Source organism: Bombina bombina, chromosome 6 (assembly GCF_027579735.1).
Source record: "Bombina bombina isolate aBomBom1 chromosome 6, aBomBom1.pri, whole genome shotgun sequence".
Classification (NCBI taxonomy): Eukaryota; Metazoa; Chordata; class Amphibia; order Anura; family Bombinatoridae; genus Bombina; species Bombina bombina.
In genome coordinates, this window is record NC_069504.1 from 733,325,404 (window position 1) to 733,346,270 (window position 20,867).

Below are 20,867 nucleotides of genomic sequence, written 5' to 3' on the forward strand. Positions count from 1 at the left end.
ATGCCGACTAACTCTCCTCACGTGTCAGTACCTTCGCCTCCTGCTCAGGAGGTGCGTGATTTTGTGGCGCCAAGTACATCAGGGAGGCCCTTACAAATCACTTTGCAAGACATGGCTACTGTTATGACAGAAGTATTATCTAAATTGCCAGAATTAAGAGGCAAGCGCGATAGCTCTGGGTTAAGGACAGAGCGCGCGGATGATGTGAGAGCCATGTCAGATACTGCGTCACAGTTTGCAGAACATGAAGACGGAGAGCTTCATTCTGTGGGTGACGGATCTGATCCAGGGAGACTGGATTCAGAGATTTCTAATTTTAAATTTAAGCTTGAGAACCTCCGCATATTGCTAGGGGAGGTATTAGCGGCTCTGAATGATTGTAACACGGTTGCAATTCCAGAAAAATTATGTAGGTTGGATAGATACTATGCGGTACCGGTGTGTACTGACGTGTTTCCTATACCTAAAAGGCTTACAGTTCCTGCCTTGTCCCTCCCTTCATCCGTGTACTTTAGCTTTGGTATTGGTATTCCATAAGTAATGGATGACCCGTGGACTGACTACACTTAACAAGAGAAAACATAATTTATGCTTACCTGATAAATTTATTTCTCTTGTAGTGTAGTCAGTCCACGGCCCGCCCTGTCTTTAAGGCAGATCTAAATTTTAATTAAACTCCAGTCACCACTGCACCCTATGGTTTCTCCTTTCTCATCTGGTTTTGGTCGAATGACTGAATATGACATGTGAGGGGAGGAGCTATATAGCAGCTCTGCTTGGGTGATCCTCTTGCAACTTCCTGTTAGGGAAGAGATATATTCCATGAGTAATGGATGACCCGTGGACTGACTACACTACAAGAGAAATAAATTTATCAGGTAAGCATAAATTATGTTTTTTGCACTTCTTGTCAGTCTGATTACTGGCACCCTGTCAATTCCCTCCTTTATCAGAGTTCCTAATGACTATATCATGATTCTCCTGAAGAGACTCCAACGCCATCTTCTCAGACCTCTTAAGATAATGTTTTACTGGCTTTTTTGAAGATGCCAGATTTAATATATCCCTTTCAACACTTTTTTGAAAACTATTGACAGCAATGCCCCTAAATTGGATAGGGTAAAAATCTGAGCCACTTTTTTTAGGGGCCCTTGGTTGTAAATGCTCATTTAGAATATCCGCCAAAGTGCTCAATGTACATGCACCCTGGAATGAAACCTCATTCTGTGCTGACACTCGATTATCATCTCTTGTCGGGGCAAAGCCCAAACCTCTGTTCAACAAGTTCGTATGATCCTCACTCAACAAATAGGTGGACAAATTAATAACATTAAGGTCTAATAGTCCCATTTGTTGGTAGTTCACTTTCGTTTTCTTCTTGTTTTTGGATCTTCTGACCCGCGTAAAGGGACTTTTGATCCTTTTTTGGACTGTTTCTTAGAATCTTTCTTGGATTCTTTGGGACGTACCACTGGACCCTCACTCTCAGTATCATCAGTACTCGCCACCTGTAAGGAATGAGAAGATAAAGAAGAAACAGAGGAGAGAGAGGAAGAAGGGGAGGGAGAAGATGAATCAGCTGATTCATGAACATGTGAATGATGTCAAGAATTATTGTAAGGATTCAACAGTGGCTAGACATTTTAATCTTGTTCACTTTACCAGTATTGTCGATTTTACAGTAAAAATTATTGATGTGGCAAAAACCCCTCCCAGGGGTGGTAATAAATATAAAATACTTGATAAAAAGCAATTGTATTGGATATACAAATTAAAGACCAGAATTCTTAATGGTTTAAATCTTGAGTGGGACATTAGTTATTTTGTATAAATATACTCTGAAATCTTCCTACGTGTTTGGATTTCAGATTTTGTAAATTTGCTTCCATGATTATTAAGCTTGTATACACTGGAGAATATATTATCATTAATATTTGTCAATTTTCTTCTGATTTTTTTTTTTTTTTTTTTTATGTTTTGGAAATAAGCTTGCAATAATGGAGTTTTTGTATAATATGTGTTGATCATAGAGTTCATTCATATATATGTATACTCTTAAGGGCTGCAAATTCATGATATTAGTGATATTATTGATATTATTTATATCACTGTTAAATTCTAGTGCAGACTGAGTACTGACTCATTGAGTTATTAACTTATTCCGATTTGTCATATACAATCCTCATCTTAAGGTTCTATAATAATTAATCAATGGTGCTTACTTCATGCAATTCATACAAATGAATGTATAATAGTGATATTTCCTGGAAGGGTTTCTCTGTACATCATTATCTGGGTAGTAACCGTGACATACTATATTATTTTAATGTTTTAAGTATCGATAGGATTTTTGCATTAAAAAGTTAATATTTTAACATCTGTGACCAGTATAAAGGAGAGTCATATGTGTTTTATCCTCAGTCTATGAGGAAGTGCCACTAGGGGGCGCAAAAGCATCAGACACCTGTCCATGTTTGTATTTTTTACCTGTATGTTGGAATAAACTTCTTTTTAATCTCACTGCTAAGTGCTGCTGGACCTTTTCTTCAATCCATTTATCTGCAGTTGGTTTGCTGCATCGTGGCATTGCACCCTGCCTTGTGCGGTATCTATGGTATTGCTGCTGGTTGGTGTCTGACGTCATCACTTTGAGCCGTTGGTGGTGTGCTGGATGGCTGGTTTGGAGCGGCTGCTCGAAATTGTGCATTTGTTTGTTTTTTTTATCCAGTACTGGAGGATACATTTCATAGCAATTAGAATTATTAGCCTTAGTATAGAGTCAAATTGTCTATATCTTGCATCCCAATGTAGGACTAGTATATGATGTGGTTGAAGCACAATCTGTATTGTTAGTTTCCTGTTGATCCAGTGTTGAAGTTTACTCCAAAACTGATTTATAACTGGGCCAGAAATAATGTTGTAAATTTAGGGTATCTATAAAACACTTTTATTGGTACTTTTATTGGTCCAGTTATCCACCCATTTAGCCAATCCCCTTGGTGTTAAATAAGCCTTGTGCAGAATCCTAACTTTAAACTTCCTGAATGCTGCTAATAAAGTAGCTCTTCTCGTCTTCTCTAAACCCTCACGAGTCGCTGCTCATGTTACATGTATAAGTCCTACCCTTTCCCATCCTTTTAAAATCAGGGGTTGTAATTTTTGCAACCGTGGTTGTAAAAAAGTTTGATATATTTCAGAAAGAGAGAACCTGCCCATTTTTTCTAAAGCCTGTGAGAGTCGAAAGGCCGACCCGTCCCAAAATTCTGTATTGTCTCTGACCAAGTTTGCCACATAGTGCCGCAATTGAAGGTAGGCATATAAATGTTTACGTTGACTGCCCAATTGCCAGTCTAAGACTAGACGCACTAGGGCTGCCCAGTTGTATAATCTAAAATCGTTCTGAGTCAAACCTCCATTTACATAGCTTAGGCTCAGTTTATCTGCAGCGTTTCCATAAAAAGTATTGTGATTCTGAGATAAGAAGCTTTTTTAATAGAAGGGGCAACGTATTATTGGATAATTGGAGTGACTTCCAGCTTCTCATCAGATTGTGGAGTTTAGTACATTAAGGGGTGATGTTTATGGTGTAAACTTTGTTGGGATTAACATGAATCTGGATAACCAGATAAGTCAGGGACTGGCTGGCCATGGTAAAAGGATATTTGTAAACTTATTTCACCTTGTTTTAGCCATAAGATTCCCTAATTTTGCATATTCACTTTATAACCCGAGAAGGATCCAACATTTTGTAGAGCTGTTAGAATAGTTGTGATATGATTCCTTGGATTTTGGACGAGCAAGATGTTGAGGAGCACACATAATAGCTATACCACGGAATATCTGTCGCAAATTAATTGCGAGCGGCTCTAAGGCTGTGTTGAACAACAAAGGAGAAAGGGGACAGCCTTGTCTTTTGTATCTTTGTAGAGATACAGTAGGAGAGAAAATGTTATTGACACAAATATTAGCTATTGGGGAGATGTATAGGCTTTTAAAGAATGAGAGAAAGGGGCCAGAGAAATTAAATCCAAGCTTGAGAGGTGATCCCACTCTACGCGATCAAAGGCCTTTTATGCATGTAAAGACAGCAGGAAGGCCTCCAGGAGCTTTGTATTTGTGCCATCTTGTTTCCTAGTCCAGAAATATTGAACCACTTGCAAAACTCTGCGTATTGACTTCAGAGGAACGGGCAACCATAAATCCCGTTTGATCCTCATGTATCAGATCTGATAAAACAAATTTCAAGTGCTCTGCCAGGAGTTTGGTCAGATCGGTGTATATGATTCAGTTAGCAGATTGTCTTTCCCTGGTTTGGGAACAAGGGTAATATAAGCCGCTGAGAAGCTAAGTATAGGGACATCTTCTCCTCTGAAGTATCCAGAGAAGAGATCTGTAAGAACTGGTGTTACTTGGGATTTAAGCATTCTGTAAAACTCAATGAGGAGGCCATCTGGTCCTGCCACCTTCCCCATATAAAGAGACATAATGGTTGTAGTAACCTCTTCCCTAGTGATGGGTGAATTTAATCTATCCAGTTTAACATTTGATATACGCAGTAGAGTTATCAAGTTCCAAAACTCAATCTTTACATGTTCCGAGGCTGGAGAATTACAAGTGTGCAAATTGGTATAATACGTAGCAAAAGCTTTGGCAATGAGCTTTGTGGTCTTTAAAACGTTTTCCTTAATTGCAGGGATATTTTTAACAGAGGTTTTCAAATTAACTAAGGTGGCCAGGAGTCTTCCAGATTTGTCACCATATCTATATTTACATTGGGTTCTCATCAGGGCTTGGATGCCTGATGGGATGACACAGCATCATATTAATTTTTAACTGATAGGTACCGTTGGATGGTTTGATTGAGTGGGTGTAGTACGATATGTAAAGATAAGCTGAGGACCTTTCATCTCTCGGCTTTTCCAGTCTCTACGCATGTGACCGTTTTATAGTGGACAAGTAGGCTAAGATGTCTCCTGATAGAAAAACTTTTGCCGTTGGCCAAAAGAGTTCTGGTGTTACAATATGTGGTGCATTGTTAGTGTGGAAATCATCCCAGCACACCACTAGACAATTCTGATATTATTGTGACATAGCTAAGTATTGTGGAAACTTAAAGGGACACTGAACCCAAATTTTTTCCTTTGTGATTCAGACAGAGCATGCAATTTTAAGCAACTTTCTAATTTACTCCTATTATCACATTTTCTTTGTTCTCTTGCTATCTTTATTTGAAAAAGAAGGCATCTAAGCTTTTTTTTGGTTCAGACCTCTGGATAGCACTTTTTTATTGGTGGATGAATTTATCCACCAATCAGCAAGGACAACCCAGGTTCAGTGTCCCTTTAAATACTCTCCTACTGACTTAGATCTATGGCCAAATCCATTATGGACTCCCTGGGCCCCCATTCTCTAATTGATTCGTGGAGGACGTTGCATGGTTTAACCACAGACACAACATATTACTCAGCAGCTCATAAGACTTACACCAAGCTGGATTACATTTTCATAAGCCAAATACTACAACCTGTTCTTAGAGCAGCAAACATACACACGTGTGTATGGTCGGACCACTCTGTCACCCAGGTTCAGTTGGGGGACTTGAGAGACCCAAATAGGGCGAAGTCTTGGACTTTTGACCCATCATGCACTAAAAGTCCCCAGATTAAAAAGAACATATTAAGAGCATTGGAGGAATATTGGAATATTAACTTAGACTCAACCTCTAATCCTATCAATGTTTGGGCAGCGCATAAATCAGTGATCCGGGGGCTTCTCATCAAAGAAAAAGCCATACTAGCGAGGAAAACTAAAACCCATATTTCCCTATTGTATTCCGAGATAGAGGAATTAGAACGCTCCCACAAAAAGACTTACTCGGCCACTACACTCCAATCACTACAACTAAAAAAACAGTCTCTGGCAAAATATTTAAATGAACACTCCATTAAAGCAGCACATAGGTTGAAATCAGCCTACTTTCTTTATGCTAACAAACCAGACAAATTTTTAGCCAAAAAAATTAGGGATACCCACCAAATATTATCAATCCCAATTTTGCAAGACACGTCGGGTCATTTAACCTCACACCCACAAGAGATAGTGGATACATTCGCACACTATTATAGGGATCTCTACGACGGTAGAAAGGTAGATTACAACAATAATACACAACAAAAGCAAACCGACTTCCTAGATGGTGTAAACTTGGGGGTTATTTCAGAGGAAGATCATAACATGCTTAATGCTAAAGTCACACGGGAGGAAATTTTAGGGGTCCTTAGAGACCTCAAGTCAGGGAAGGCACCGGGACCAGATGGGTTCCCTGGTGAATATTACAAACTGTTTAAAGCAGAGCTACTCCCACACATTATTAAATTCGCTAATCATATCATGGAGGGCCATGAGATACCAGCAGAGCTACTACAAGCTAAAATTGTCGTACTGCCAAAACCAGGGAAAAATCCGAAATTTTGTAATAACTATAGACCAATCTCTTTAATAAACCAGGACATCAAAATTGTGACGAAGGTACTAGCTAATAGACTTAAGCAAATACTCCCGACATTAGTACACCCAGACCAGGTGGGCTTCGTGATGGGGAGGGAGGCCCCGGATAATGTCCGACGAATGACAGGGGTGATAGACTACTTGACAGAAAACGAAGTGCCTTCTCTGCTCCTCTCTTTGGATGCAGAGAAGGCATTCGACAGAGTGGACTGGAAGTACATGTGGACAGTGCTAGAAAAGAGAGGGATACATGGGCCCTTTTTAACAGCAATTCGCAATGTTTATTCTAGACCATCGGCGCGAGTTAGGGCAGTGGGACATCAATCAGTGGATATCCAAATTCAAAACGGCACTAGGCAGGGCTGCCCCCTCTCGCCGCTGCTGTTCGCGTTGTGTATAGAACCCCTGGCCGCTTCCATTAGGAACAACCCGGGAATAGAGGGTCTGCAGATTGGGAGGTTAACCCATAAAATCACTTTGTTCGCGGATGACATCTTGTTGACAATTACTAAACCACTCTTGTCACTTCCTTTGCTATATGAGGTTATCCAGGAGTTTTCCTCTATCTCGGGATATAAAATTAACTTGGATAAATGCGAAGCCCTTCCACTTAACCTCCCTAGACACACAATGAAAAATATCGAAACTAATTTTGAACTCAGATGGTCCAAACAAAGTATTAGGTACCTGGGAATAAATCTTACATCACACTCATCTAACCTTTATAGATTAAATTACCTTCCAATGTTTAAAAAAATCAGGTCAGACCTTAACAGATGGCAACCACTTAAGTTTTCATGGTATGGGAGACTGACATCCATTAAAATGAACATTCTACCAAGGATTCTGTATCTATTTAGAGTATTACCTATAAAAGTTAATAAACCTGACCTAGACTCTATCCAAAAAGCCCTTCACAACTTCCTTAGAGACAAGAAACAGGCTAGGATTTCCTCTCAACTACTCACGAGACATAGACAACTGGGAGGGGTTGGCCTACCTAACCTGCAGGACTACTATAAGGCAGCCAGACTTGCACAGATTTCTCTATGCGGGAGGAGGGATGACAGCATCTTGTGGCCTATCTTTGAGGCAGAGATGGGGAACCTTAACTCTCCAGAGGACATTATATGGGAAAGGGGGGCAAAGAGAGGGGAAATGCTACAGCTTTCCTCAATCACTAGATTGTCTAGACAGGAATGGAAATCAACGGTGGGACCCGACAATATCTTCCCGGAGAACTCTATGAAGATCCCTTTAAAGTACCTGTTAAACCCTGATCATAGGCCACTAGTAGGTAAATGGGAGAATAAGGGACTCTATAGAGTGGCGGACCTAGTGTGCAATGGAGCCCCCATAACCTACTCACAATTGAGCCAAAAAATAGACCCGATACCACTCCAGTGGTTCTTATACTTACAAATAGCATCAGCAATACGTCATTATCTATCTACAAGTTTAGAAAGATTGTGTGCCGCCTCCAGCAGACCCAAACGTGCAATCTCACTAATCTACCTTGACCTGCAGGCGCATAGAGCTAGCTCTAAGACTCCTTTAGTATTAAAATGGGAAACAGATCTAGGAGTGATAAAGGAACAGGGGGAGTGGGAGGAGCTGTTTTACGGTTCCTGTAGATCCCTATTGAGTGCAGACCTTAGAGAAAACATTATTAAGACCTCCTTTAGATGGTACCTTACTCCCCTTAGGACAGCGCATTTGGTGAAAGGCGGATCCAGACTTTGTTACAGGGGATGCAGGGAGGAAGGCACCTATCTACACATGTGGTGGGAATGCCCACAGGTTAACCATATATGGAGGAACCTCTCTGAATTGCTGAGTGCTCTTCTAGACGAGAGTATCCATCTCAGTTTGGCGCAGGCCCTCCTTCACGAACAGTTACCCAACTTAAACAAACACATTAATGCCTTCATCAGGATTTTATGCACTATAACCAGAGTTACTATAGCCAAATACTGGAAAACTGGGGTACCGGCGTTGAGGGAGATCATGGCTAAATTTGAACATACGTATTCTATGTATGAGTTAGCTGCATACACCCAGGGCACATCTGACACCTTCCAGAAAACATGGTATTACTGGATGCTGGGGGCCGGGGGGAGGTATGTGTCGGTTGGAGATGGAGGACCAGAGACGGTGGGGGGGGGGGGGGGGGTGACGGAGGAGCCACACTAGAAAGTAGCCTGTATTAATAGGTATATAAATACATTTCCGCTCCACATATTTTTAGTGCCTTTGAAAGATTGGAAGCAGTGGGGAGCGGGAAGGAGAGATGAAGTGCTGATAAGCTGTTTTTGCTATCATGATGTTAACCCTTGATTTATGACTGTTCTATTTTTCTTTTTTTTTCTCTTTTCCCTTCTATTTGTTTGGTAGTTTTCTTAATTAGTTAGATAAAATAAGTTTAAGACGAGTAACAGGTAGTTACTCACATAACCAGTCAACAGCTCAATCACAAGTATATATTCCCCTGGGAGACTACAGAAGAGAAATTGCCTCTACTTACACTATTGTTGAAAACCATTCCCAGGAGGGCATTAAGGTTGGATTATAAGGAACTGGGGAGTTCCAGGGACCGAGTTGTCCCCTAACGGCGGGCCAAGATGGTAGGATCTGCTGGAACAATAAGTTTGCTAAATAAGTTGGCTACCTCGAAACTACTTGGACTCTCCCATATGATAATGTTAAGCTTTTCATTACAATGACATATGTATTGAGTTTGACTGGTACCTGTATTGTATTTTGCATTACCTAATAAAAACAATTTAATCATAAATACTCTCCTACTGCTAGGAGGCATAACATCATCATGAAAAAATCCTATGGGGACATGGTCAGAGACAATCACATCTCCAATTTTAACATCTATGATCGGAGGGATCAGTGAGTTAGACACCAAGAATAAATCTATGTGGAACATAGTGGGAATGGCTTGTGATTACACATATAAAATCTTTCCCTTTTGGGTTGTTTGCGCCAAATATCTACAACATTTAGGGTTGAGGTCAAGGACTGAAACATTTAAAAATTCACTTAAGGGAGAGTAGTTTGTCCAGCTCTAAGAGGATCTTTAAGCCTATCACACAAGGGGGTAGGATCTAAATTAAAATCTTCCCACATAAGGGGTAAGAGCTGTAAGTTAGTATTAATTTTAAAGTTGAGGTATCATGTCCATGTTCCTTGAACCCTTTCAGATCCCTCTCAGACTTGTTTCTAGCTGTAATATTGCTCTCACTCTACAATGTTTTTGTTTTTTGTTTGTTTCAAGCTGTCTCACACTTTCTGTTTCGGCAGGTCGTCTTACTTGGTTGGTGTACATAATTGGTGCTGTGATTGGAGGGAGAGTTTCTTTTGCAAGCACAGATGAACAGGATGCCATGGATGGGGAACTGGTTTGTCGGTAAGAACTGTTGTATTAGACAGTCAATTAGACTAAAAATGTTGTTTAACTTTAGAGTTAGGGCATAGAGGGAAATGATAGGTTGATTTTAGTAGATGGGCTAAAATTGTAGGCAAAAAGTTTGGGAGGAGGGCAGTATCAAACAGAGGGTTTGAGAGATAAGCAGCAGCTAGGACTGATGGGGATGAGAACATTGACATGAGTACAGGTGAGGACTGTTGACTGATGTAAACATTAAGCACAATCAGAATGGTGTTGGGTAGAAGTAGGCAAAAAACAGTGATGGTGTTGGGTAAAAGTAGGCAAGTGTAGGGTAGTACTAGTTTCCAAATTTTACTGACCTTATTCCTTACTCTTTGCCACTTGGCAGAGTGCTGCAGCTGATGAACCTCACAGACTCACGTTTGGCACAGGCCGGCAACGAGAAGCTAGAATTGTCCATGCTTAGCTTCTTCGAACAGTTCAGGAAAATATACATCGGGGACCAGGTGCAGAAATCATCCAAGGTGAGGCTGGGAGGGGCACAGGGGCTTCAAATACAGACATCCATAGAAGTAGTGAAGGATTACCCTTGTTTCACCCACATTACTCTCAGTGCAATTTAGCTAATACCTGCTTTGGTACAGAAATCTTTATATGTAGAAATTAAGGAATCTGAGGGGTGCGTTAAGGGACTGTGGACACAGGGGAAATGGAGATTAACATTGTGTGATAGATGTAGGAAGATGCAAGTCTGCCTCCAAATTCCATTTACCCTCTTGTTTCATTTTAATACCCTCAACCTTCGTTTATTCCTTTTCAGCTCTACCGGCGTCTTTCAGATGTGCTGGGACTCAATGATGAGACGATGGTTCTGAGCATCTTTATCGGCAAAATGTGAGGCTCATGGCGGGGTGTGTGTTGAGCTGTGCACATCTGTTGTGTGTTAGTTTTATTGTGGCATACGTTCCACCCCATTGCTACTGCTCCCAACCTTTAATCCCTGCTCACTGAACTCCCTTGCAATGCCCTTTCCCTTGCCTTTGAGTGTTCATAGTGCTTATGTTTCATTATATTTTTTATTGTATGAATGATATAGTGTATGAAACATAATATATAAAATATTGAATAATGAGATTTTTTATTTAAACATTAAATACATGTTATAGTATATATAATGTATAAAGGCCATAGATATAGAAAATATGATATCCCTAAATTCAAATTTGTATTAAGGCCACTAGAGAGAAATTAAACAAATTCACACAAATTTCAGTGATCTGTCATCTAAAATAATTTCCTTTTTGCACAAATGTGACCAATCTCTGTCATGGTGAAACCTTTCAACGTTCATAATGCTTCTTTGATGCTGCCTGTCAAGGCAAAGCTGAGCAGGTTTGTTTTTCTGGTCTTTTCTGCATGTATCCAGTTTATGTATCTTAAAGGTCTCTTTCTAAATGTAGGTTTATATCAGATGGGCAGACATAAGCAGTTTTGTAGTTTGCTATAACAATGATCATTTGGAAAAAAATATATATAGTTTCTTCTGATCAGTATGATTTCTAAATGTTTTAGTATTTGAAGTTTCAGTCAAAACCCTCTGAGAAAAAAAACTTTCTATTGAGTTCCATGAGAACCACAATATGTCAGTTTGTCCCTTTTATAATCTTTTAGATACATACTCTCACATTCCAATACATACAGGTCTACATTCCAAAATTTTCACTAGCAGTTTTTGCTCTCGCTTTTAACCGCTGTATTGTATAACAGGTATTTTAGTGACCCAGCTTTTAGTACAATATCCCACTGGAGGCAGATTTATCATTAATATTATAATCGCATAAATTGTTAGTTCTCGTAATATTTACTTGTCCCAAGAACACAATTGCTAAATATTACATACGCACAAAGAGTGGAACTTAAAAGGACAGTCTAGTCAAAATTATACTTTAATGATTTAGATAAAGCATGCGATTTTAAACAACTTTCCAGTTTTCTTTTCTCATCAAATTTGCTTTGTTTCTCCTACATTGGTGTATCCGGTCCACGGCTTCATCCTTACTTGTGGGATATTCTCTTCCCCTACAGGAAGTGGCAAAGAGAGCACACCGCAGAGCTGCCCACATAGCTCCCCTCAGGCTCCGCCCCCCCCCCAGTCATTCTCTTTGCCGCTCTGAACAAGTAGCATCTCCACGGGGGTGGTAAAGAGTATGTGGTGTTAGTTGTAGTTTTTTATTTCTTCTATCAAGAGTTTGTTATTTTAAAATAGTGCCGGTTTGTACTATTTACTCTACAGCAGAAAGTGATGAAGATTTCTGTTGAGAGGAGTATGATTTTAGCACCAGTAACTAAAATCCATTGCTGTTCCCACGCAGGACTGTTGAAACCAGAGAACATCAGTTGGGGGGAACAGTTTGCAGGCTTAACTGCTTCAGGTATGATCAGTCATTTTTCTAACAAGACCATGTAATGCTAGAAGACTGTCAGAAATTCCCTCTGGGATTGGTAAGCCATTTTTTTCTAATAGACTCTGTATAAAATGATGGCTTATATTTAGGGCTCTATGCTGGTTGACACTATTGTGGGCTTTAAAATCGATTGCTTTTTAGCATGTTTTTCACTATAAATAAGGTGTTTTTTCAGACTTTAAAACACTTTTGGGGTTTAATTTCGGCCTGGCACTTATTTGGACACCTAAATCTAGTCAGAAAGGCCCCTCCACTCTAGAATGAAGAGGGAGGAGGCCTCATTTTTAGGCCTAAATTGTGCAGTTGTTTTTGCCTAGGCAATCCATGCAGCTTCATGTGGGGAGTCGAGAGGCATCATAAAAGACTCCAGGGAGGCTTATTTCCTGCTAAAATAATCCCTAATGAAGGTAAAAGGCTACAGTGAAAGCTGTGGCTAGTACTGTAGTGTGTTAACTGGTTAATAACTGTTATTAGCTCCGGTTTGGGCATTAAGTGGTTAATTGATCTGAAAATTTGTGTGCAATCTTTTCAAAGCATTAAGACTCTGTGGTGAAAATTTCATTAAAATCGGATGTTTATTTCATGGTTTTTTGATATTTCAGTAAAAAAGTGTGCTTTTTTATTATTTAAAGAGACAGTAACGTTTTTGTCAAAAATAATTTTTATTGCATTATAGTTCTCTTTAAGTCTGTTAAACATGTCTGAGTCTTCAGATAGCCTATGTTCTGTATGTCCAAAGGCCAAGGTGGTTCCCCCATTAAATTTATGTGTGAAGTGTGCCATAGCGTCCAAACAGCTTAAGGACAGTACAATCACACTTAAAAATATAGCCCAAGATGATTCTTTAGCTGAAGGTAGTGAAAATAGCTTGCTTTCCTCTCCTTCTGTGTCAACACCAGCTATGCCCGCGCAGGCGATGCCCAGTACATCTAGCGCACCAATTGCGATTACTATGCAACAGTTAGCAGCAGTAATGGATAATTCTATCGCAGCATTTTTATCCAAACTGCCAGCTTTCCTAGGAAGCGTGATTGCTCAGTTTTAAATACAGAAAATGAGCAAGTAGACGCAGAGGATATTTTATCTGTAGTGCCCTCACATCAATCTGACTTGGCGGTGAGGGAGGGCCTGTCTGAGGGAGAAATTTCTGACACAGGAAAAGTTTCTCAGCAGGCAGAGCCTGATACCATAGCATTTAAATTTAAGCTAGAACACCTCCGCGCTCTACTTAAGGAGGTCCTGGCTATTCTTGATGATTGTGACCCTTTGGTGGTCCCAGAAAAATTGTGTAAAATGGATAAATTCTTAGAGGTCCCAGTACACACTGATGCGTTTCCGATACCTAAGAGGGTGGCGGATATAGTGAATAAGGAGTGGGAGAAACCAGGTGTACCTTTTGTTCCCCCTCCTATATTTAACAAAATGTTCCCCATTGTTGACCCCAGAAGGGACGCGTGGCAGACGGTCCCTAAGGTAGAGGGGGCAGTTTCAAAGCTAGCTAAGCGCACAACTATACCATTAGAAGACAGTGGCGCTTTCAAAGATCCTATGGATAAAAAATTAGAAGGTTTATTTAAGAAAATTTTTGTTCAACAAGGTTTTCTTCTTCAACCAATTTCTTGCATTATTCCTGTAACCACTGCAGCTTCTTTTTGGTTTGAGGAATTAGAAAACTCGCTCCAGAAGGAGACTTCTTAGGATGAAGTCATGGATAGAATTCACGCCCTGAAGTTGGCTAATTCTTTCATTACAGATGCCGCTTTTCACTTAGCTAAAATTAGCGGCGAAAAATTCTGGTTTCGCAATAGTGGCGCGTAGAGCGCTTTGACTAAAATCGTGGTCGGCGGATGTGTCGTCCAAAACAAAATTGTTTAATATTCCTTTCAAGGTAAGACCCTATTCGGGCCAGAGTTGAAAGAAATTATTTCAGATATCACTGGGGGAAAGGGCCATGCCCTTCCACAGGATAGACCTTTCAAAGTTAAAAATAAGTCTAATTTTCGTTCCTTTCGCAATTTCAGGAACGGACCGGCTTCTACCTCTACAGCCACTAGGCAAGAGGGTAACGCACCCCAGCCCAAACCAGCATGGAAACCATTGCAAGGCTGGAACAAGGGTAAACAGGCCAAAAAACCTGCTGCTGCTACCAAGACAGCATGAAGGGGTAGCCCCCGATCCGGGACCGGATCTAGTAGGGGGCAGATTTTCTCTCTTTGCTCAGGCCTGGGCAAGAGATGTTCCGGACATTGCGTAGAGTACCTTTTAAAAATGGGAGTGATAAACCCAGTTCCAACTGCAGAACAAGGACTGGGATTTTACTCAAACCTGTTTGTAGTTCCCAAAAAGGAAGGAACTTTCAGGCCAATTCTGGATTTAAAGATCCTAGACCAATTACTCAGAGTTCCATCATTCCAAATGGAAACCATTCGGATTACCAGTTCGTGGCTCTTCCCTTCGGATTGGCCACTGCTCCGAGAATTTTCACAAAGGTGCTAGGGTCCCTTCTAGTGGTGCTAAGGCCAAGGGGCATTGCAGTAGCACCTTAACTAGACGACATTTAATACAGGCGTCGTCTTTTCACAAAGCAAGGGCTCATACGGACATTGTTCTAGCCTTTCTAAGGTGTCACGGGTGGAAGGTGAACATAGAAAAAAGTTCTCTGTCCCCGTTCACAAGGGTTCCCTTCCTGGGAACAATAATAGACTCGGTAGAAATGAAAATCTTTCTGACAGAGGTCAGGAAACTAAAACTTTTGAACACTTGTCGAGTTCTTCAATCCATTCCTCAACCCTCCATAGCTCAGTGCATGGAGGTAACAGGACTAATGGTTGCGGCAATGGACGTGGTTCCTTTTGCTCGAATTCATTTAAGACCATTGCAACTGTGCATGCTCAGACAATGAAATGGGGATTATGCAGATTTTTCTCCCCAGATTCAGATGGACCAGCAAACCAGAGACTCACTCCTCTGGTGGTTGTCTCAGGGAATGAGTTTCCGAAGACCGGAGTGGAACATTGTCACGACCGACGCCAGCCTCTTAGGCTGGGGCGCGGTCTGGAAGTCCCTGAAGGTTCAGGGTCTATGGTCTCGGGAAGAATTTCTTCTCCCGATAAACATTTTGGAATTGAGAGCGATATTCAATGCGCTCCAGGCATGGCCTCAACTAGCGGAGGCCAAATTCATCAGTTTTCAGTCGGACAACTTGACGACTGTTGCGTACATCAATCATCAGGGGGGAACAAAGAGTTCCCTGGCGATGAGGGAGGTATCCAAGATCATCAAATGGGCAGAGGATCACTCCTGCCATCTATCAGCAATTCACATCCCAGGAGTGGACAACTGGGAAGCGGATTATCTGAGTCTTCAGACTTTCCATCCGGGGGAGTGGGAACTCCACCCAGAGGTTTTTTGCTCAGCTGACCCAGCTATGGGGCATTACAGATCTGGATCTGATGGCGTCACGTCAGAACTTCAAAGTTACATGTTACGGGTCCAGGTCCAGGGATCCAAAGGCGACATTGGTAGATACCTTAGTAGCGCCTTGGTCGTTCAATCTAGCTTATGTCTTTCCACCGTTTCCCCTTCTCCCCGGCTAGTAGCCAGGATCAAGCAGGAGAAGGCTTCGGTAATTCTAATAGCTCCTGCGTGGCCACGCAGGACTTGGTATGCAGACCTGGTGAATATGTCATCGGTTCCACCATGGAAGATGCCTTTGAGGCAGGACCTTCTAATTCAAGGTTGATTCGAACATCCAAACCTAGTTTCTCTGCAACTGACTGCTTGGAGATTGAACGCTTGATTCTAGCTAAACGTGGGGTTTCGGAATCAGTTATAGATACTCTGATCCAGGCTAGAAAGCCTGTCACCAGGAAAATTTACCATAAGATATGGCGGAAATATCTTTGCTGGTGCGAATCCAAGGGTTACTCATGGAGTAAGATTAGGATTCCAAGGATACTATCTTTTCTCCAAGAAGGATTGGAGAAAGGTCTGTCAGCTAGTTCTTTTAAGGGACAGATATCTGCTCTGTCTGTTTGGTTACACAAGCGTCTGGCAGCCATGCCAGATATTCAGGGTTTGTACAGGCTTTAGTCAGAATAAAGCCTGTCTACAGACCTGTGGCTCCTCCATGGAGTCTAAATTTAGTTCTTTCAGTTCTTCAAGGGGTTCCGTTTGAACCTCTACATTCCATAGATATTAAGTTACTATCTTGGAAAGTTTTGTTTTTTTGTAGCTATTTCTTCTGCTAGAAGAGTTTCTGAATTGTCTGCTTTGCAGTGTAATTCACCCTATCTGGTGTTTCATACAGATAAGGTTGTTTTACGTACCAAACCTGGTTTTCTTCAAAAAGTGGTTTCCAATAAGAATATCAACCAGGAAATAGTTGTTCCTTCTCTGCGTCCTAATCCAGTTTCTAACAAGGAACATCTGTTACACCATCTTGATGGGGTTCGTGCTTTAAAGTTTTATCTAAAAGCAACTAAAGACTTCAGACAAACATCGTCCATGTTTGTCGTCTATTCTGGCAAGAGGAGAAGTCAAAAGGCGACTGCGACCTCTCTGTCTTTCTGGCTGAAAAGCATCATCCGGTTGGCTTATGAGACTGCTGGAAGGCAGCCTCCTGAACGAATTACAGCTCACTCTACTAGAGCTGTGGCTTCCACATGGGCTTCCAAGAATGAAGCTTCTGTTGAACAGATTTGTAAGGCAGCGACTTGGTCTTCACTGCATACGTTTGCCAAATTTTACAAATTCATTACTTTTGCTTCTTCGGAGGCTATTTTTGGGAGAGAGGTTTTGCAAGCAGTGGTGCCTTCCGTTTAGGTTACCTGACTTGTTCCCTCCCTTCATCCGTGTCCTAAAGCTTTGGTATTGGTTCCCACAAGTAAGGATGAAGCCATGGACCGGATACACCAATGTAGGAGAAAACAGAATTTATGTTTACCTGATAAATTTCTTTCTCCTACGGTGTATCCGGTCCACGGCCCGCCCTGGCATTTTGGTCAGGTTTAAATTTATTTTTTGTAAACTACAGTCACCACTGCACCTTATGGTTCTCCTTTTTCTCCTAACCGTCGGTCGAATGACTGGGGGGGGCGGAGCCTGAGGGGAGCTATGTGGACAGCTCTGCTGTGTGCTCTCTTTGCCACTTCCTGTAGGGGAAGAGAATATCCCACAAGTAAGGATGAAGCCGTGGACCGGATACACCGTAGGAGAAAGAAATTTATCAGGTAAACATAAATTCTGTTTCTTTGTTGAAAGCTAAACCTAAGTAGGCTCATATGCTAATTTCTAAGCCCTTGAAGGCCGCCTTTTATCTCAGTGCATTTGTATAGTTTTTCACAGCTAGGCTATGCTAGTTCATGTGTGCCATATAGATAACATTGTGCTCCTATGAATTTACCTAGGAGTCAGCACTGATTGGCTAAAATGGAAGTCTGTCTAAAGAACTGAAATAAGGGGCAATCTGCAGAGGCTTAGATAGAAGGTAATCACAAATGTAAAAAGTATATTAATATAACCGTGTTGGTTATGCAAAACTGGAATGGGTATTAAAGGGATTATCTCTCTTTCTGGTGTAGACTGTCCCTTTAAGTGTATTCACAAAATACACACAAATAAGCAGCAATCAGCTTTCAAGCAGTTTCCCAGATCAGTATGGGGGTATGCAGAAGTGCCAGTCTGGGATTTAAAATAAGGCATACGTAGGTATCCTTTTTAAAAGATTGCAAACTTCTAAGTATACAAAAAATACTTTTCTGCTGTAACAATGAATGTGAAAGAAATGTATTCATAACCAGTATTTTTTTAAGTTACTGCTTGTAAAAGAATATTTCATTTTGAACTCTATATTCTGCAAAGTCCAAATTTCATATAACTTCTTCACGATTCTCACCATCTCCTCTCTGTTCAGTGTATATGAACTGCAAGTGGCCAAGGTAAATGACTAGGTAGCACACAATTGTGCTGCTTGTTTCATGACATCTTACTGGATGTTCAGTTGTCATGAGGCTTCACTTAAAGTGATGGTAAAGTTTCCAATTTGTATAATTAGATCTGGAATGGTAACAATATTGCAGATAGATTTTAATGCATCCATTCAAATGAATATATGCTATAACTTTTTAATATGATAAAATTCTAATACCCCGTGCTCTGGCCTCCCACTTTAAAAGTAATTTATTTTTTGGGGGAGCTTACGGTTTGAACTGTTCTCCTTTTTTTTTTTTGTGTGGCTAGAGCGCTGATTGGAGAACATTTTAAACCGTTAGCTCACCAAAAAAAAACGCTTCTGAAGAAGGTGGCCAGAGCACAGTGTATTGGAATGTCATAGCTATATTAAAAAGGAGGTTCTTTTTTTTGCTGTGGCACACTTTTTTACATTAAAAAATCCTGTGGCACACCACCATCCCAAAATTTAAAAAAAAAATCACACATTGTAGCCTAATACAGCATATATATATATAGACATACACACAAACACACACATACTGTATGTATTGTGCTGTTATGCCATGCCTCCTACAAACTACCCCTGCACTGGGAGTAAAAAACAAGCAAAGTTTAAAAAATATGTCACACTGTTGTCAGTCTGCCGTGGCACACCTGAGGATCTCTCACGGCACACTAGTGTGCCACGGCACACTGGTTGAAAAACACTGTTCTAGAGTATCTACATTAGAATAGATTAATTAAAGTCCATCTTAAAATATTGTTTCCATTCCCGGATTTGATTATATGAATTGGAAACTTTACCATCACTTTAAGCAGTTGCATAAAACACAACTTGGTAATGTATGTAAAGATGACCAAGTTCTGTCTTGTTGAGCAAATTCAATACTTTGCCTACAGGTGATTCTTAGTACGTTATTAGTAATCCATTAGTCATGAATCATTTTTTCCTCCATTTGTTGTCAAATCCCTTTTTCCATGTTTTGGGTAACATCTCATTAAAGGATATTAAAAAGTAAGATATTTCATATAAAAAGTTTAATTATGTGTAGTTAAAAAAACTTTGCAATATACTTTCATTATTTATTTTGTTCCTATTACCTGTAATTTAACTATTTTTGTTGGTTTTCTAAATTCCACTGAGTTTATATAAAGCAATGGGCGCCACCATGTTTGTACTTGAGTTGCCCCTTATCCGTTTCCCCTGCTGAAGGGACAGATGGAAACAGGCAATAAAAGAGCCTGTTCAAATAAGCTTATGTGGAACATAGGATAATCTAAGAGGGATTTCACACAGCTTTCTTTGCACAAAGAGATAAATAGAAAACTAGTTCAAACATGGTGGTGCGCATCCCCAAGGTAGAACATGCTATGATCTGAGATGTCATCACAGAAAATGCAGCATGTCTGCAGAAAGAATGGGGCACATGCAGGTACTGTTAGTGCTTTCATTTTGTAGTGCTGCTCCACATCAGGCTGTTCTCTTCAAACAGAGCTGTGCTCTGACTGCACTGTGGAAGTTTTTATTTTTTGTTGACTGGCTCTGAGTTTTTTCAACCCGCCACCTAGCCTTTCCCTGTATGCAAAGCTGTGACTTGTCATGTAAGACCGAGAGAAAAAGGAAACAAACATTCAAGATACATTTTAAAAAAAATTGCCTGCTGCCAATTTGCAATTTTCAGGTGCTGCATTATATTATAAAACTTTAAAAGTTGCTTTATTCTCCAATTAATCAACACATTCCCATTGAGCTGGTGCTCTAGTCTAAATGCAAAATTTAAAATTGAATTTTTCACAAAAAAAAAAAGAAAGTGGAGAAAAGTTCTGCCTCTGGGGCGCCCATTACTTTATAGAAACTAAAAATTTTCACTTATATTTTCAATATTTAAACAATATAATTGTAAAAATATAGTTACATAGTATTCTAAGTCTAATCTTTGCTTTGAATACATCATTATGTCTAACATGTATTTACTGTTTATCATCCCTTTAGGTCTTATAAATAGAAAAATAGGAAGGATTTCAAAATTGCAAGCAATGCCTTTTCACATTTGGACAGGTTACAAACATAATTGATTTGCCTTAAAAAAAAATCTAGAGCCCATATACAAACTGTGAAAAATCTATGTGCAATATTGCTGGCTTGTCTTTGTACAAATACCTGAACTACTGTTATCATAATAGATGCAATAGTGCATAAGACAGTGGAATGGTATCATTACTATTTGTATGCTAAATATAGTATTTTGCAAAATTGTGCTGTATAAAAGTTGAAAAATAAAACTTTATTTGTAATTTTCTCAGAAAAAGAGAGTGCAGAATTCCATTACTATATCAGGATTAAAAAGTTGAGCCCTGATTTCTTTTCTTCTTTTGTCTACATAACAATCCCTTTAGGACTCTTTGGGGTTTATCTTAGGCCTTGCTTTCTATTTACAATTCTCCCTTTGCTGGGCTAAATGTCTTAGCTGGAGAAGTAAGCAGGAAATGAAAGGTTTCCAGTTAAATTTTCTGATTTCTTCATTTCTCCAAACAGTGGCTTA

The 20,867-nt window shown here is 40.2% G+C and overlaps 1 protein-coding gene across 1 annotated transcript in view; it reads left to right on the plus strand.

The window, feature by feature from the left end:
- Window positions 1–20,867, plus strand: part of XPO7 (exportin 7) — a 449,809-nt gene that overhangs the window by 276,419 nt on the left and 152,523 nt on the right. The window contains exons 13-15 of the mRNA XM_053717951.1: window positions 9,820–9,925; window positions 10,296–10,431; window positions 10,728–10,801. Coding sequence (XP_053573926.1) covers window positions 9,820–9,925; window positions 10,296–10,431; window positions 10,728–10,801 — 316 coding nt within the window. The remainder of the gene's footprint in view (window positions 1–9,819; window positions 9,926–10,295; window positions 10,432–10,727; window positions 10,802–20,867) is intronic.